This window comes from Bacillus rossius, chromosome 16 (assembly GCF_032445375.1).
Source record: "Bacillus rossius redtenbacheri isolate Brsri chromosome 16, Brsri_v3, whole genome shotgun sequence".
NCBI lineage: Eukaryota > Metazoa > Arthropoda > Insecta > Phasmatodea > Bacillidae > Bacillus > Bacillus rossius.
The window spans coordinates 30415392-30434509 of record NC_086343.1 but is presented as its reverse complement, the minus strand read 5'-3'; the positions used below and the strand labels follow the sequence as shown (position 1 = coordinate 30434509).

The 19118-nt window shown below is 38.1% G+C and overlaps 1 protein-coding gene across 1 annotated transcript in view; it reads right to left on the bottom strand.

Moving 5' to 3' along the window:
* Positions 1-19118, bottom strand: part of LOC134540351 (helicase domino) — a 329560-nt gene that overhangs the window by 211626 nt on the left and 98816 nt on the right. The window contains exons 13-14 of the mRNA XM_063383024.1: positions 12115-12252; positions 6136-6310 (exon numbers count right to left, since the gene is read on the bottom strand). Of these exons, the coding sequence (XP_063239094.1) occupies positions 6136-6310; positions 12115-12252 (313 nt within the window). The remainder of the gene's footprint in view (positions 1-6135; positions 6311-12114; positions 12253-19118) is intronic.

Sequence of the window (19118 nt, the reverse complement as noted above, 5' to 3'; positions counted from 1 at the left end):
AAAACATGTTTTCCACTGCTTTGTAAACTTGCAAAGGCAATGCTTATTTTTCAACACAGCAATGCAGGGGTGGAAAGGATATTTAGTAAGCTCAACCTTATCAAGACAGCGCACAGGTCATGTCTTAAATCGCCAATGCTAAATGTTTTGTTGCATATCTCTTCTAGGAAGAATATGGCAGAATTCCAGACAACAGAAGAAATGAGGAATAGGGCAAAACATCTGAAAAAGTGATATTTAAATACTGCCAGTGGTGAAGTGTAGGCTACGTGTGTGTGGTAAATACAGTACAACCCGGTTATAACATTCCCGTTTTTAACATTTTCCCGCCTATAACACCATAATTTCATGGTCCCATCATTTCTCCATTTATCACAATGCTTTAATTTCCCGCCTGTAACAATATTAAAATTTCTACATTCCCGCCTTTAACGTTCAAATTTGCTTTGATAACTGCCACAATTTGCAGTATCCCTTCCTTCAAAGTCATAATTTAGAGCGAAACCATAGCTAGAAAATACAGCACGCATATACAAACATCAGATGTTTACATTTGAGTAGTTCACCATAGACGTGGTACACACGCACTAAACAACTTGCACCGGATCGACTATCAATATGGCGTCCTGTTCGCGCTTGTTAGCCTATGACTTGTTCCTTTATATTTATGATGCACATTTTGTGCACTGATACATGGTTGGAAACAGTGCTACTGTAGTCTATGGTGCTGGTTTTTGTTTCAAAGGTTTAACACCTTGAGATGGTTAACTGTTCTATGGATATATTCACGGATTTTGTTTGTGGTTAACCTTTACCGTAATTATTTTTTTTTTACTTATTGTAGTCACGGTCGTATTTAAATAAAATACACCGTATTGAAATTTTATTCAGGTTTTTGTACGGCTATGATGGCCGATAAATATAAGCGAAAATATATTCTGTAGCTGAAAAAATTCAGTTTATTAACCAAGTGGACAGGAACCCCAAACAAACGCGTGTTGTGATTGCAAAAGAGTTGAATATTTCTGTTTCGACTCTGAACTGTATCGTACAAAACATTTTTTTTCTTTAGCATATTATTAGGTATTATCTATAAATAAAATTAACCAATTTTCCACTTAGTGTATTACTCCTGTATTTTGTGTTGTTTTACCTATACTTTATAATTTATTCAATCCACGCGTAATTTTTACAAAGTGAAGATTTCCTGCTTATAACATTTTCATGCTTATAACATTTTTTTATGTTGGTCCTTTGGAGAATGTTATAACAGGGTTGTACTGTACTCGTATAAAGTCTTAAAAATTGAACTGTTTTGATTGTAGTATAGTTACGTACATTATGATGAAGTAATTTTCATAAAAATTGCATATTTTTTTGTATTTTTTAATGTACAGGATTTTACAGGATATTTTATATTAAAAACAAGGATAGTACCGGATATTTCACATTTCAATCAAGGATATTGTTTTCAAAGTGGTGGCAGCCCTGCCTTACCGTATCTCTTTGCCTGTCACTCACGGTCATGGCCGCTTCTATTTCTGGATATTTTCCTTGTTTCATCCTTCGAAATGATCACTTATCTTTCGGTGCCTTCTGTAGTTATGTTTGGCTGCACCAGTCAGTCTTGACATTGGCTGCTGCCGTATCTTATTTTATTGCCGCCACATTTTTTCCGTTTCATTCGGCATACTTCACACCTTTCTGTTTGAACTCAGTTGTATAACTTATTTTCCTCATAAACACTACCCGGTAACTGTAAAACAACTTCCCTTCCCCCCCCCCCCCCATGCACATTCCTTCCAAGCAAAAAAAAAGTCTCTCTCACCCCTTGCCTTCCATCATTCAACATGCCACCCTCAAACTTCCCTTCCCTTCTTGTAGTCCTTACAGGCAAAAAAAGGTCTCTTCCACCCCTCGCCGTCCATCATGTTCAATGCTTTCATTTAATCATGAATTATCATGAACATGATGTGTAATTTTTTTAGTGTATCAAATTTCTCTGCTACAGTATGTTGTGTTACTAGTGGTCAGAAATAAAAATTTGTATGATTGATTGTCCCATGTAGCTGTATTTATTTATATTTTGATTCAATTCTTTATTAGGTAATTACTATATGTAATTACAATGTCAGTATTGTTATATTATATTCTAGGGATGGGGCGAATCCTGATTTCCTCGAATCCGAATCCTAACTCAAATCCTCGACTGGAATTGCCGAATCTCGAACCCGAATCCGAATCTTTTAACAGATGATGTCCACATATCTAATGTAAGTGAGATGTATTCTGCTTGCACTAAAAGTCCCTTGACTTTATCACATGTAGTTTGGTACATTTCTGGTATAGCCTAAGTGTATATAAAGACAAAAATATTTTCTTGAGAAATTTCAGTTTCAGTACAGATTAGCGGTTAGGATTTCTTCTATAAATAAGCTAGAGGTCTGCGAGCCTAAGAATTTTACTTCGAGCCGAGCTCGAGCTTTTGTGGTACAGTTACACTTTTGGGAAATTATTTTTATCTTAACCTTAGTATAATGTTTGAATAAAGTATTAAAATGAAGTGGCCTTATTAATTTTGGGTAAGTATTGACAGTGTGTGTTTACATTTTGCACTGCTAGAAAAAAATAACATTTTTTTTTCCCATTGAATCTTACCTGTTTCCATTGGTTTATTAGTAACTGATATCATCCAACTAACATAACCAAGTATATGTTTGTGTAAATGTAACATATCTTTGGGAAAATTTCATCCTTGTCAATTTTTCTGGAGTCCTTACTGAGCTTCAACAAACTTAGCACCAAAAATCATGTTGTTTGAAAAGTACATTCACATTGTTTCAACATTTCCACTTTTCAGCACAATAATTCTGAGAGAGATTGTCACAGAGTATTAAATTCTGTTCTTTAATCTATCATGCAGAACAATAATTTGTTCTGCACGTTCAGGAGTTAAATTAGCTCTACGATTGGAGATGAGATAGTGTTTCCAGCAGAAGAGAAGCGTCTATCGCTGGCAACCTGCTTGGCTGGAATGCTTTAGTAAAATTGCTTAACCTCAAAATTAGTGTCATAAATATCTGTAACTGGTCATTAAAGTTTAATCAATTGAAAGTAATAAAAATAAAAGCATTTTACTTTATTCAATTTACACTTGCAAAAAAAAACATACACACATAAACCTACATGGAAATTAAAGTCTTTTTCAATATCCTGAAATCTGAAATATGTTTACTCATGTCATTAAATGTAGAGCTGTATTGAAGAAGCCGATTTTGCCAATATTTAGTTGAATCGGCATTTCTGCCGACCTCCGATACAGTACGCTTGTTAATTTTCGGCCGATATTACTGAAAAACGAAAGAGACTGACATAACCTAAAAATCCACGAGTACCATTTTCACTTTTCGTAGTAGTACTGCATTCTTTCACATCACATTATTTCTTAGCAAAATGTGCCAACCGTACATATCAAAGTTTAACATCCTTTTTTTTTCAACAATGTTCTTTAATTTAATATGTCATAAATAAATAATACATTACTATCACGGTAAATATACATCTCGGTTGTTACGGTAAATATAGTGCAAATATGGTAGCCATCATGCTTCTGTAGTAATTATGGTATCTACAAAGAATCTTTAGTTCTTATTATGGTAATTATCTTAAAATATCTATTGGGTTTGTACTGTAGTTATGGTACATCATCCATATTTCTTCGTATGTTGTTGTTCATTTGTCTTTTTTTCATATTTACGTGCGCCATTATTTAGACAGAAAGTTTCAGAAAAAATTTTAACGGACTTTATGTCACACATTTAATGGCGTAAATGATGAGACCTCGGGCAATTTAAACGCTTTATACGGAAAAACCTACCATGCGGGACCTCGTGAATTTTACTGTATTTTTTTCCCCGTAAATAGTAAAAAACCGAATCCTTTGACGAATCCTATATCAGACCCGCCGAATCTTCGAATCCCTAGGATTCGGCGGATTCGGCGGATATTGGATTCGGTCGCCCCATCCCTATTATATTCCTATATTTTTAAAAAGCATTTTTTGAACATCACACACTACAGAATTTAAAAAAAAATTATAAACGCTAATAAATGCTACAGAACAAAAAATAAATGTTATAAAGTAGCTTTTTAAATGCTATTTTTCATCTTCTCTGCTCATCACTTTATCGGCAACTGCATTGGCACGACATAACCTGTTTTCCCCACGCTCGAGACGAATCTTTAACACTTCTGTCTTATCATTCATTTTGCCGTTTAATGCACAAAACAGAAATAAAGGGAATGAAAGTTTGACAAATAAAGTATTCACCAACACTGCGACAACATGAGATTAAAAAAAAAAAAAAAAACGCTATCACAATAGATGAGCGTCACGAGACATGACACAAATACACGCACGATTACTGGTAAATATCCGGCCCGTGTGGACCAAAATGTTCTTTATTTCAACGAATTTCTTCCAGAGGACCATAAATATATTAAAAGTCTGATTTAGTGAATACAAATATGACAACGAAACGATAGCCAAATACAAAACAAACGACCCGACTGCATGCGGCCCGCCATCTTGCCGAACTGTTGATACGACACGCAAAAGGGGCACAAGTAACACTTCACACAACAAGGACATAAGTCACAAAGTCCGAACACTATGTATTGTATTGGTAAAAGAAGGAATGAGGGATGGGTGCACGCCATGGGGGGACATATTTATTATCCTAAATTTTTTCAATTCAGAGTTTTTCTGGTGCGTTAGGTATGAATTTCTTATAATGGAAAAATGAGCAAATGTTCACTCTCACAGGAGACAGTAAAATTAATAACGTTGTTGCACCAGCCAGTATAATAAAAATTAAAAAAAAAAAAAAAAAAAAAAAAAAAACCAGTGATTTTTCATGTTTTTCAATTTTTTTTTTGCCGAAAAGCATCAATTGACAGGGTTAGGAAATTAGTATACAACGTACTGTGTCGTTAGAAGTGTGTTGTGATTAGTCAGAAAGATCAAGCACCTGTCTCATACCTGCATGGTGGACATAACTGCATAACTGTGGCGAAAGGTCATGCAGTTTGGCAGCTCACAAATAACATTTTAACAAGCGGATATAATTTAATGTTTGGGTGTCTGGACCGTGCTGCTGCTATGTTTCAATCTTCGTTATCTTCATCTTTCGGACTTTAAGAACTTGATATCAGACCCAGGCCTGGATGGTTCATGGAACCAGTGGGACATAGTTCCAGTGTTATTTAGTACCTAGATAATGAGGTCACTAGGAATGTAATTTTCATTAAGGCACAAGACAGAGGAGTAATCAGGGGGAGTTGCTAAAAACAGACATAATAAAATAATAATACAGTGTTTTATCGCATCATCGTCACACCGTTATTTGAGGACATAAAAATTTGGAGAAAAAAAATTTCTCGCAAAAACGTTCCATGATGTTTTTAAATTTTGAGCGCTTTGTGTAGGTAGTTTTCCAGTATAAACAATGTATTTTAAAGTTGAAATATAATATTCATTCGGATGTTACCGCATACTTATTTAATTAACAGAAATACGAAGTTGTCCAATGTGTAAATTTTCTTTTAAAGACATTTTCAAACGTTTTTGTCTTCGTCACCATTGTTTACCGCTTACAAAAATGTAGCCAGCGCATAAGTTTTTCAAGTTTAATTTCGCTGGTCTCATAAAATAAATATGAATAGCCTTATTCAAAGGAATTTTATAATATTTAAATATTACCCGCCTCTATTGTATAGTTACTAGAATTAGGTACAAACAATAAACTGGACAACATTTTCCCTTTTAATAAAATTAAAATTTTTGAAAAACATAAGCCCAAATGCTTTCCAATTCTGGCCTATTAAACGTAAGAAAATTATTCCCTACCTGAATTTTTCCATAACAAAATTCCCTATCCAGCCCAATTCTCATTATTTATTAATTATTATTTTTTTTAAATCAAAGGGCTCTGGAGAATGATCAACAGAACTAAATACATGCTTACGTTGTCACTATTTTCACTACAATCCTTAAAAAGAATTAAGCACCTTACCATGCAAACAATGATGAAATTATGTAGCTATAAATACTACAGTGAAAAACAAAGTTTGTACCTCAACGTCTGAAAGTTGAGGAGAAGCTGCCACCGCTGCGATTTGAAGTTCTTGATGTTCTGCGCTTCATCCAGGATCAGGTACCTCCACTTCTTGCGTCGAAAGCTCTGATGATCCTGGATCACCAGCTTGTAAGATGTAATGCACACGTGGAAGGCATTTGGCTTTGTCCACCCTACGCACAAACTGCCATTGTTCACCGACAAAATATTACATGACGTCCACAGCCAAGTTATGTATTCTTTGAATAAAAGCATTACCAACTAACAAACTTAAAATGAGAAGAGAAAATGTACAGTTAAACAAAGCAAGATTTGGAACAAACGCTCCCGACGATGAGCCCAAAAAACATTGATGTTAAGATATTGAGGACAGTTTGGATAAGGTAGAAAATTAGGACTGCCATGCTGGGGCACAACCGTAGCCTAACTTGCGAATCGTATTCCAGAACGTATCCAAAACGAATTCCAGCAAAGGAAAATAATTGGCAAGCAATTTAATAAACATTTCCCTTCGTGAGGCTACAAACAGTTGCACATTGCTGAATAAGCACACCAAATTTTATCTCTACACATTTGTTAGTTTACGTTTATATGAGAATAATAGAAGACAACAAAAACCACCATGTCTGGTCTACACTAGATCAATGGTTTCTTTTAACTCTCATTAACATTTGGTAAAATAAGTTATATATATATATATATATATACAGCATAGAGACTATAAAATTAATAATTTACATACACACACATACATACAAACAATAACTCTACTGTGACTATATTATTCATATTTATATGAAGTAAAAACTTAGGGCCATAGACCTACTTTAAATAAAAAAAAAACAAATGACGAAACCGTGTATTAGAAGTAGGCCTGTGCACAGGTACGTTTTTAAGTTCAAATTGGATGTGAATTTGAATAACAAATAAATCACGAACACAAATATTGAATCCTATCGTTATAATAAGTCTGATGCAATGGTTAAGGTTATCTGCAAAAGGTTTGTTAAAATATTTAAATTATGAAACAAAAAATTGGCATTTATAATCATGCAGCTAATTTCTAAGTACAGTAGAATCCCGCTGGAACGACCCCTCACGGTTCCCGAAAAAACGGTCGTACTTACAAAAGGGTCGTTCCAGAGAATTTGGGCAATTTTTGGCAAATTTCCCCCCCTCCCCCCCGGCCATTTCACGGAAAGAACCGTCCTTTATTTGGGCAGCTTAAAAATAACATCGTGCTAACGTTATGTAACGTGGGTAGTTTATTTTTTATCCATTTATTGCCCCCCCCCCCCTTCCCCCCACTCTTTCGGCGTCACCATTCGTCCCGCCGCGCCGGACACGTCTCTCGGCGCCAGGCGAGCTAACGAGCGGCGGACATAATAACCAACCGACGTGAGAAGGGAAGCGGACGTCAGAGTATTTTCCATGGGTTTTAAAAGTGTGACAGCTGAGGTTGTTAGAAATAAGGGTCGGGCCAAAAATCTATTTTACATGGTACGTAACTGGGTGGTTTGAAATATAGAGCGGCCGAGTTTTCGTACGTCGCGCCCCTCAAATTTTTCAGTTGCACATTGCGGCCTTGCTTCTGTACTGCATTCACAATATCTTCTCTCTGTTTGAGAATCGTGAAGAGAGTAGACTTCGGAATGTTGTATTGCTGCGCTATCTTAGTCTTGGAAATTGTTTTCTTATCCACTTCCTGGATGATCTCATATTTTTTCATTAGCGAAAGTGTTTTTCGCTTGGCACTCATTTTCACAAATGCGAAACGAAAATCCCAAAAAAAAAAAAAATCAAAATCCGTATAAAACTGCGTGTGTCGTCAACAATCGTTCATAGAATCAAGCCAATAATTTTACCAAATCAAAATCCAAAAACAAATGCGCGTGTCGTCAACAATATACAAATTTCACAAAATCAAACCACTAACCAAATCGGCGTCCAAGAAACAAAGCGTAATAAGTCGTCAACAATAATAAAAACTAGACACCTGCGACTACTCGAAATTCGAGTTTCGAGTCGAGTTTTTTAGTAATACTCGAACTCGAGCTCGTGGCTTTTCAACAACTCGAAATTCGAGCGAGCTTTTCTTGCACTCTACCTATAGAAAAAAAAAGACTCTCATTATAAGGGAATAAAAGTCTTACAACACTATTATCCTTTACTTTATAATGTAACATGATCGACCGTATACATGAACACATAATTTTTACGTACCCGGGATATACGAATTTCCGTGATGAATTTTTTTTTACTTCTATAATTTTCCGCATAGTTTTAATGTACCACTTTCCTGCTTTATGCGGAAGTATTTCCCGCTTTATGCGGAAACATTTCCCGCATTTTACTGTAAAAAGCGTTTAAATTGTCCGGGGTCTCATCATTTACGCCATAAAATGTGTGATATAAAGTCCCGTTTAAAATTTTTATGAAATTCCTGCCAGTAATGGCGCACGTAAATATAAATATGAAGAAAAGACAAATGAACAACCACTTACGAAGAAATATGGATGATGTACCATAACTACAGTACAATTCCAATAGTTATCTTAAGATAATTACCATAAAAAGAACTAAAGATTCTTTGTGGATACCATAACTACTGCAGAAGCATGATAGTTACCACATTTGCACTATAGTTGCCGTAATAACCGAGATGTGTATTTACCGTGATGGTAATGTATTTATTTAGGACATATTAAAAAAAAAGGATGTTAAATCTTGATATGTATGGTTGGCACATGTTGCTAAGAAATAATGCGATCTGAAAGAATGCAGTACTACTACGAAAAGTGAAAAGGGTACTCGTGGATTTTTAGGTTATGGCAGTCTCTTTCGTTTTTCAGTAATATCGGCCGAAAATTAACAAGAGTATTGGAAGTTGGCAGAAATGCCGATTCAACTAAATATTGGCAAAATCGGCTTCTTCAGTACAGCTCTACATTTGATGACATGAGTAAACATATTTCAGACTACAGGACATTGAAAAAGACTAATTTCCATGTAGGTTTATTGTGCGTAAGTTTTTTTTGCAAGTGTAAATTGAATTAAGTAAAATGCTTCTATTTTTATTACTTTAAATTGATTAAACTTAATGACAAGTTACAGATATTTGACACTAATTTTGAGGTTAAACAATTTGGTAAATATGTAGAGTAACGGTATATGCGAAAAAAAATGCTAAAAATCCGAAAATACTTTTATTCTATGCTCTTTCACTTCCTCTTTTCAAATCAACCGGCGGAGATAAGAAATTCCAAATACTTTAGGAGATATAGAATTTTTTAATTTTGCAATACAACACCTGTACAACCATTAGACCGACGCCATTTTTGTTATTTTGCCGTGTGTTCGTGAATGCGTAATAAATAAAATGGTCGATTAGGTCAGGTCAGTTACATTATTAATACTTTCAAACTAAGCGGACATAAAAAATAATGTGAATTAATTTCAATGGTTCTTTAGTTTTAAAGTATTTATAATGTAACTGACCTGACCTAACAAACCCGGACAATATCCAAATAAAAAATAAGACTTTAAAATTAGAAACGTTAAAAACCCACCTAAGTTGGAGGCGGGTACATTTCCTTTGCCATTAGAAGGAAATAATGTAGTCGTTCACCTACGTCGCGATACCTCCGACGGATTAATAAATAAATAAATAATCACGTATTGGTTCATTTGAATACTGGCCAATCACGGAACTGTCACGTGACAAAATTGTCCAATAAGAAACATAATAGATACTCGTAAACCAGAAACAATGGTGATCGCCGCATGAATACCCAGGTATTGTGATGAAAATTAAAAAATTCTATATTCCTAAAGTATTTGGAATTTCTTATCTCCGCCGTTTGATTTGAAAAGAGGAAGTGAAAGAGCATAGAATAAAAGTATTTTCGGAATTTTAGCATTTTTTTTCCGCATATACCGCGACTCTACATATTTACCAACAATTTTACTAAAGCATTCCAGCCACACAGGTTGCCAGCGAGAGATGCTTCTCATCTGCTGTAAACACCATCTCCAATAGTAGAGCTAATTTAACTCCTGAACGTGCAGAACAAATTATTTTTCTGCATGATAGATTGAAGAACAGAATTTAATACTCTATGACAATCTCTCTCAGAATTTTTGTGCCGAAAAGTGGAAATGTTGAAACAATGTGAATGTACTTTTCAAACAACATGATTTTTGGTGCTCAGTTAGTTGAAGCTCAGTAAGGACTCCAGAAAAATTGACAAGGATGAAATTATTCCAAAGTTATGTTACATTTACACAAACATATACGTACTTGTAAACTGTGGTTATGTTAGTTGGATGATATCAGTTACTAATGAACCAATGGAAACAGGTTAGATTCAATGGAAAACATGTTTTTTTTCCTAGCAGTGCAAATTATAAAAGCACTCTGTAAATAGTTACCCAAAATTAAATAGCCCACTTCATTTTAATACTTTATTCAAACATTATACCTACTAAGTTTAAGGTAAAAATAATTTCCCAAAAGTGTAACTGTATCACAAAAGCTCAAGCTTCGAGAACTTTCAAGTAGGCTCGCTCGAGCTTGGCTCAAAGTAAAATTCTTAGGCTCGCAGACCTCTAATGTAGGTCTATCTATTTAGTAGGCTAACAATGATAATGGTTTCTTTTTTTATTTCCATATTTTTCTCAAAAGTTCTCACATTTTATTACTCCATCACAGTAAATTTATGTGCAATAAACTGAAAAAAAAAAAAAAAACTCGAACTCGACTCGATACTCGCGAGTATTTTAGCAAACTCGCTCGAGCTCGACTCTAAGTGAAAATCTTCTGCTCGCAGAAGCCTAATAAAAACCAAGAAATATCCGAATCAACAAGCAAAAGAAGCGTATCCACCAGCGAGCAAGATCACACTAACAAGCCACAAGACAAAGACACGGGATCGAGACGGCAACAGAAATGCGCATGCGCACCACTGTTTACCGTTATCGCTAGGGTGGCCAGTCTGGACTCTGGAGGGGTGGTATCTATTTTTAGGCATGTGTGCGCCTGCCAACAGTACAGTACAGTGCTCGCCAAGAAAAACGTGACGCGCAGCGCCGTACATAGTGTGTAGCGCACTTGTTTTTCATCAGATTTTACTCATTTTTTTTCTAATTTTTTCACGGTTCCTCGAAAACTGGTCGTTCCAGAGGGGGGTCGTTCGGGAGGGATTCTACTGTAGTGAGAAACTTAAAAGGAATTTACTGTATTGCAAATTAACTTACTAAATTAAAAGTATCTATTTGCAATGCAATTCCTTAAATATTTTTCAGGCTTCTGTACTCCGTAATACATTTGGAAAAAAAAAAATCATTAACACTAAGTTGTTTCTTACAAATATTTTCAAACACTAAAGTAATATTTTTTTGTAAATCTAAGTACTGAGGCAGCTACAGGCTTATTAAGTGTGCTTCAAAAACCCTTGTAAACATGTAGAATATGCACTTTATTAAAAATATTTTAATTTCGTTTAGCTTGGAAAGAAAATGAAATAGTAAAAATCTATGACCATGTGACTTAAAAATACTAGATTTTGGTGAAAAACTCAGTTCAAAATTAAAATATGCTACACCTATACCTTATAAACAAGTTAAATCAGAATCATTTTGAGCAGTCAGGCACTTCTTTTTGTAAAATAAAATACTTGAATATAAAATTCATTTCTTGACACTAATTATAAAAAGTTTTATTCTTGTACACCTGTAAAGACAAGGTATTAGTTAAAAGAACAAGAATTAGTTTAAAGAACATTGTAAAATAAAATAATTGAATATAAAATAATTTTCTAAACACTAATTATAAATAGTTTGATACTTGTATAAATGTGTAACGGCACGATATTAGTTTAAAGAACAAAGATAAAGACAAACACAACAAGGCCACTAAGAGAATTCACCAGACTAAAACCATTAGAAACTGAAATAAAAGTTACGGGAACATACTAACCGGTTCTCTTCATCTTGCGCTCCTTCTGGGTGCCATAGTACGTGAGTATCTTGAAGGCAGGACACCACTTCTTGAACTCCATCTCCCAGTTGAGCATCACAGAGGTAGGAACTATGATAAGGTGTGGGCCCCAACTGCCTGCGCACACAATCCACTTGCAGCCACATTGCGCTGTGCAGTTCAATGCCATTGTCTCAGTTCACCTACAAATGGAAAAACCTAACAAATGGTAACTGTACGGTAAAGGTTTGCAAGCTTTTAACGACTAACTGCAGAAGACCCTTGATGATACAGATTCAGAATGTTAAGAGAGGTTTCAAATTTACGAGGGTTTTGAAATGTTCCATCAGTTAAGAAGATGGAAAATACATAGTGTTGTTGTCCTCCTCTCCTCTCGCACCGAGCCCTCTGGGGTGAGAGCCAGGTATCCTGTTTACAGGGGTAGAGAAGGTCGAGCTGCTGGTCTTGCGGCAGGATTCGCAGTTGGCTGGTGAAGGCGAATAGCTAGTGGGGTGAGAGATAGGGACTAAACTATTCATTAAAAATGTCAGTGTTTTACAAGGAACTTTTATTGACCTGAATGTCCAAACAGTTCCATTGGTCGCCTGCGTCGGCTTTCACTACATACACAGAATTTATACACCGTACGCCCTATCGTCAAGAAAAGGGAGGGGGGGGGGGAAGGGAGACATATTCCCTAGGCCGAGATAGGTCCTCGGATGGCCTGACTCGCGAAGGAGGGGTGCGAGCAGCAGAAAACGGATAGCCAGTCGTTCTGCTGCTCCCCCTATGATCGTCCTATGGCCAGTGGGCGGATTCCAGCCTCACTGGCCGTCGGGCCGATCAACTGCTTTTCAGGTGGATGACCTCGCCTTTATATAGGGAGAAATGCGCGGGAACGAAGAAATGAAGGGAGGGGCGAACTAACTCCTCTTTGGAAGGGATGAGATGCATGCGCATGAATCTCGCCGAAATTTCCCTGCCCTGGTGGTGGAAGTATAAACTAGATATTAATAATTAAAAAGAAAAGATAAACGTGGCATAAATAATTATATGTACATACATATATATTCAATCCTATGTATTAAAAAGTATTTAAACTTGCTTTCACAACTTAATTAGTTAAATTTATACTATTATAAAATATAAATACAGTTGGTAGTTCGCCGGTCACAAGATGGCGTCACAATGTACATGTTTAGCTGTGGCAAGAGAAAAATATACATTTGTATACATAACTCGTCCATATTTACATTTATATTCTGAAGTGCATTAATATGTGTGGTTATAGCGACGTAAAAAAAATAAAGGGCGAAGATGGTTGGTTGCTTTAATGAATTATTCTATTTTTCGTCACTTTGTTAACCTACGACGTCGCACAGATTCGTCGCCGCATATTACGTAAGTAGGCCTATTGCAGAAACATTTTTCCCTGAATTGCTTCTGAACTTATTAAAACTCGTTTTGGGTTTAATTATCACGTAAAGTAACGTGATATTTAATATAGGGAGGGCGGGCACGCGTCAATAGTAATCACTTTCCAGCAAATTTCCATGACACTATTATTATTTCATAATCTGGACAATTTTTATTAAGCCATGGTCATAGACTACAATATCACGTGAAAACATATAAAAGAGGCTCTCTTCTAGGAAAAAAATATATTGATTTCTGCAGAAAGGCAAAGTTAAGAAAACATAGTCATCAATTCAAACTGTACATTTTGTGTTAGCATGTACTATGTCTTACAAATATAACATGCGTATACCTGTGATGTTTCCATTGTTACTAGGACTGTGCGGATATTTGAACTTTAAAAATACGATAATGAATAATAAACAATATGTATTCAATTCAACTTCTAATACTAACACTTTGAAATAACAAATATCGTATTTACTCGCATAATCGTCGCAGCAATTTTACCAAATTTTATGAAAAAAAAGTGAGGTGCGACCAATATGTGAGGAAAAATTAAAAAAAAAATTTTTTAAGTAAAATTTTTTTGGTAAATCGCTTGAAAATGCTAAATTAAAGAAGTTAATATCTAGGTACATGGTACCTATACGTAAGGTAACTGTACCAGTAGTTGACAGTGTACCAGTAGTTGACATATTTTAGTTAATAATAAAAAAATTAGTATATGGGTGCATTCATAACAATGTTTGAATGTCAAAAATGTAACCTGATGTTTGTACTCTATGGTGAACTTGAGACATTAGGAAACCACCCATTAAGCATTAGTTAATCAGCCATGACAGGTATACTTGTATTGGTAAAATGATTATTGTACTATTCTCTTGTAAAAATACTTAAGCAGGTGAGTTTCTACATTCTATTGCCAACTGCATTGTATTTTATATCTTTGCAACAAAAATGCTGTTGTAGTACTTGATACATGTTATTAAATACATTAAATAAAATAATGATGTTATGTAATCAATAAAATTATAGTTATTAGGTGTGTCAATTACTGGAACACACACAAGTATGTTGCACCAGTAGTTGACAGTTCATGTCAACTACTGGAACAAATAATAAATGATGAATAGTGATATAAGACAAGTTATTTATTTACATTGCCGTATAAGAAGTACCCACATTGTGGAAATTTTTGTCTTTGAATACTGGATCCAGTAGTTGACACTGTTAAGCACTGGTACAATACAAGAGTGTCCACTACTGGTACATAACATCAAGTTTTTAATTTCAGTGCCAACAATGCCTCCTATAAAAGGCAAAATGCTGGATTACTCCATGATCCAAATGGAAAAGGCATTAGAAGATGTTCAACGTGGATTACCATTTGCTACTGCTGCTAGGCTCCATGGTGTACCGAGGGTCACCCTGATGAACAAAAGTAAAGGAATTTCTCCAAAAGACAGTCGCATGGGACCACAGTCTATTCTTACTGTTGCACGAAGAGATGTGGACTGAAATAATTAGCAGATGCAACATTTGTAAACAGCTATAGTTCGATTGAAAACGAGTCGCGATAGTAACCCACGTCCACTCACTACCATGTTGATTGTCAGACTGTCGACTGTCCTCTTCCTGTGCGCAGGTGCACCAACCTACTTCCTGGCCACTCCAGAGTGACCAACCACAATGCCCTGCAGGGCGGGAAGTTTAAAATGTTCAAAGTTTATACACTACACTAAACAGTCTCAAACTATATACACAAGTCAGAACATCCCGGCCACCTTGAAGTAACGAGGTTACTTCAATACATCGCATGGCAGGGGGCAGAGCTTCACTGCCGGGCGTTTAGCTGTCCCTTTACTGGTACGCACGGTGGCCACGCGGGGAACCCCATCTGCACCAGGGTGAAGCTCAATGATGCGACCAAGTTGCCACTGTAGCGGGGGCAGACGGTCATCCTTCACCAACACCATCTGGTCTGGTATAAGGCAAGATCCTGAGACCTGCCATTTTACCCGCTGCTGTAGAGTGTGGAGGTAGTCTCTACTCCAACGACGCCAGAAGTTTTGATGAATTTGTTGAACCAACAACCAACGCTGGGCAGGTGGCAGGGGCGTATCTGGAAGCACGCGCTCAGGGACTGCTACCAACGGTGCAAATGTCAAAAAATGTCCAGGAGTCAAGGCACTGAGGTCATGGGGGTCAGAGCTCACAGGGCAAAGTGGCCTCGAATTCAATACTGCCTCCACTTGAACTAGAAGAGTATAGAGTTCTTCAAAGGTTAACACCTGATCACCAATGACCCTTCTCAACTGGGTCTTTGCCGACTTAACCCCAGCTTCCCACAGACCACCAAAGTGGGGGGCAGCAGGCGGAATGAAGTGCCAGGATGTACCATAGGATGAGAAAGTGTCTGTCACAACAGCTTGATGATCTGAAGAGCCTAGCAGCTGCTGCAACTCTGTCAGATGGTTGCTTGCCCCAACAAAATTCGTTCCACAATCACTAAATATATCGGAAACCCTACCTCTCCGACCGATAAAACGCTTATAGGCAGCCAAAAAGGCACTAGTGGATAGGTCTGACACTAGCTCCAAGTGTACGGCCTTTGTAGCACAACACACAAACAAACATAAATAGGCTTTCTGACGAGGTGCTTTCCGCAGACAACTGGACTTAATAACAAAAGGCCCTGCATAATCCACTCCTGTTCTAAGAAACGGCTTGACCTGTTGAACTCGCATATCAGGGAGGTTGCCCATCGCTGGTTGACAGGACACTGGCTTGGCCCGAAAACATCGAATACAATGCTGCACGCAGTGAGAGATGGCCTGCTTGTCACCTAGGATCCAATATTGCTCTCTGAGGATTCCCTGCAGAGCCTGCAGTCCAGGGTGGCCATTTTGGTTATGGCAGTGCCTAATGATCAGCTCTGTCAAGAAGTGTTTTTTCGGAAGTAAGAGGGGATGTTTCTGACCAAACGGCAAACTAGAATGATGTAATCTACCCCCTACTCTCAACAACCCAGACCTGTCCAGGAAGGGGGCAAGTTTTCGAAGCTGTGGTGATAGGCGTTGACCCTTCTGCAGGGCAGATAAGTCCTTATCGAACACAACAGACTGGACATGACGAATACACAATTGTAGAGCCTTATCCAACTCTGCAGTCGTCAGATTCCCCGTCATACGAGATGCCACTGAAACTCTAATGTTATGACTGAAACGAAGAACGTAGGCAAGTACCTGCAGAAGTTTGGTTAAACGACTGCATCGTGAGATAAGGGCAGCTAGGTCTTCGGTACAAGGAACAACCATAAGGGCATGAAGCCTGTGCTCTTGCAACACAACTGGATCAAGCGACTTATTGGTTGTCAAACCAGATGGCCACAACTCTTCTGACTCTCGCAACCATGGTGGCCCAGACCACCACAATGGATGTGTGATTAACTGAGCGGGCAGCAAACCTCGGGAGGCACAATCTGCAGGGTTTTGCTCGGACTTAACATGCTTCCAAATTGTTGCAGAAGTAAGGTTCTGTATCTCGTTAACTCGGTTGGCGACGAAAGTCTTAAGCTGATGGGGCGATGTGTGCAACCATGCGATTACCACCTGAGAGTCCGTCCAGGCCACTACTGATGACGGGTTGACCTCTGCATACAATTTGGTAACATGGTGCAGCAGACGGGCCAGTAACAGTGCCCCACACAGCTCAAGACGAGGCAGAGACACAACTTTCACTGGCGCCACCTTTGATTTCGCAGCGATGAGATGTGTAGTAACTTCTAATCCTGGTCCACTGACACGTAAGTATAATACTGCAGCATAGCCAACATCAGAACTGTCACAAAAGCCATGAAATTGGTATGAGCAACCTTGGGGTCCCTTAACGAGTCTCGGGATGGCGAGGGATGACAATACAGGAAGTTCACGATTGAACTGATTCCAAGAGTGTACAATATCCAATGATGGTACATCATCCCAGTCCAGCTGCTTCAACCAAAGTGTTTGGATCAGATGTTTTGAAAACATGAGCAGCGGAGTAAGCCATCCAAGTGGGTCAAAGATTCGGGCGACAGCCGACAGGATGTTTCGTTTTGTCGCAGGATTGGTGCAACGTTGTGTCTTATACGAAAAGGTATCAGCGGTTGAATTCCATTCCACCCCAAGAACCTTCACAGCATACCCGTTTCCATTGTCCAACGACAGAGATTGCGACATCTCTACGTCTTCAGGAGGCAGCCAATCTAGAAGCGCCCGATGATTGCTGACAAATTTCCGTAACTGAAAACCTCCGCTGGCCAATAAGTCTATCACCTCCCGTTGAAGCGTTAGCGCCGACTCAAGGGAGTGGGAGCCAGTGACCACATCGTCAACATACACATCAGTAGTCAAAACCTTTGATGCCAATGGATACTTCTCTTTCTCATCATCAGCCAACTGTTGTAAGGTACGAAGCGCCAAGAAGGGAGCCGGAGCAACTCCATAGGTAACTGTTTTCAAGCGAAAATCTTGAATGGGATCCTTATCCGAGAAATGCCACACAATTCGTTGGAGATCCCAGCAGTCTGAATGTATTTGTATTTGGCGATACATCTGCTTGATGTCCGCAGTGAAGACAATGGTATGTAGTCTGAAGGATAACATGACATTTATAATCTCCTTTTGAAGTTTAGGACCTGTCAGCAAGGCATCGTTCAATGAGGTCCCCGACGAATCCTTCGCCGATGCGTCAAAAACTACTCTGAGTTTTGTTGTCGAGCTATCTGGTTTGACCACACAGTGATGCGGGAGATAGTATGTTTGCGACTATGTGCCCGCAGGTGACTTGATAGCCTCCATGTGTCCCTTATCCAAATAATCTTGCATGAAATCACAATAGAGCTGATGTAATTTTGGATCCTTCTGAAGGCGAGTCTCCACACGAAGCAAACGGTTAACTGCCTGTGGCCTACTGATCCCAAACTTTAGTGTTTCAGAACGAAATGGCAAGGACACAGTGTATCTGCCTAAGTGATCTCGTGAGTGGGTGCACACAAAATGCTCTTCACATTGAATGTCCTCTGGTGACTGATGTTTAGTGGGGGGAAACTCCTCTAGTTCCCAGAACCGGTTCATAATGTCGGGTAATGCCGGAACGGTGAGAAGAGAGACACAAAAGGCCTTAGCAGTGGGACACTGGCACTCTACAGGACCCATCAAGACCCATCCCATAAGCGACTCCAAGGCTGCAGGGTAGCCATCGCGTTTGCCCCCTGTTAGAAGACGAGGGAGTAAATCAGCACCGATGAGCAGATCGATCGGACCAGGTGTATCAAAGGTCGGGTCAGCAAGTTTGAGATGACTCACGGCCTTACGTACCTCCGAGGACAATGGCGTACTGGGCAACTGATTCGTTATCCTCGGAAGCACAAATACATCAATAGCAAAGTGAATATCACTATCAATGGGTGAGATTACAAATGAAGTGTACGATTTGGCAACAGTAACCGGGGTGTTGGACAACCCATGTACCGATAAGCCAGTTCTTCGACGAGGTAATCCTAATGTTTGAAGACAGTGTTCAGAAATGAAACTAGCCTGGCT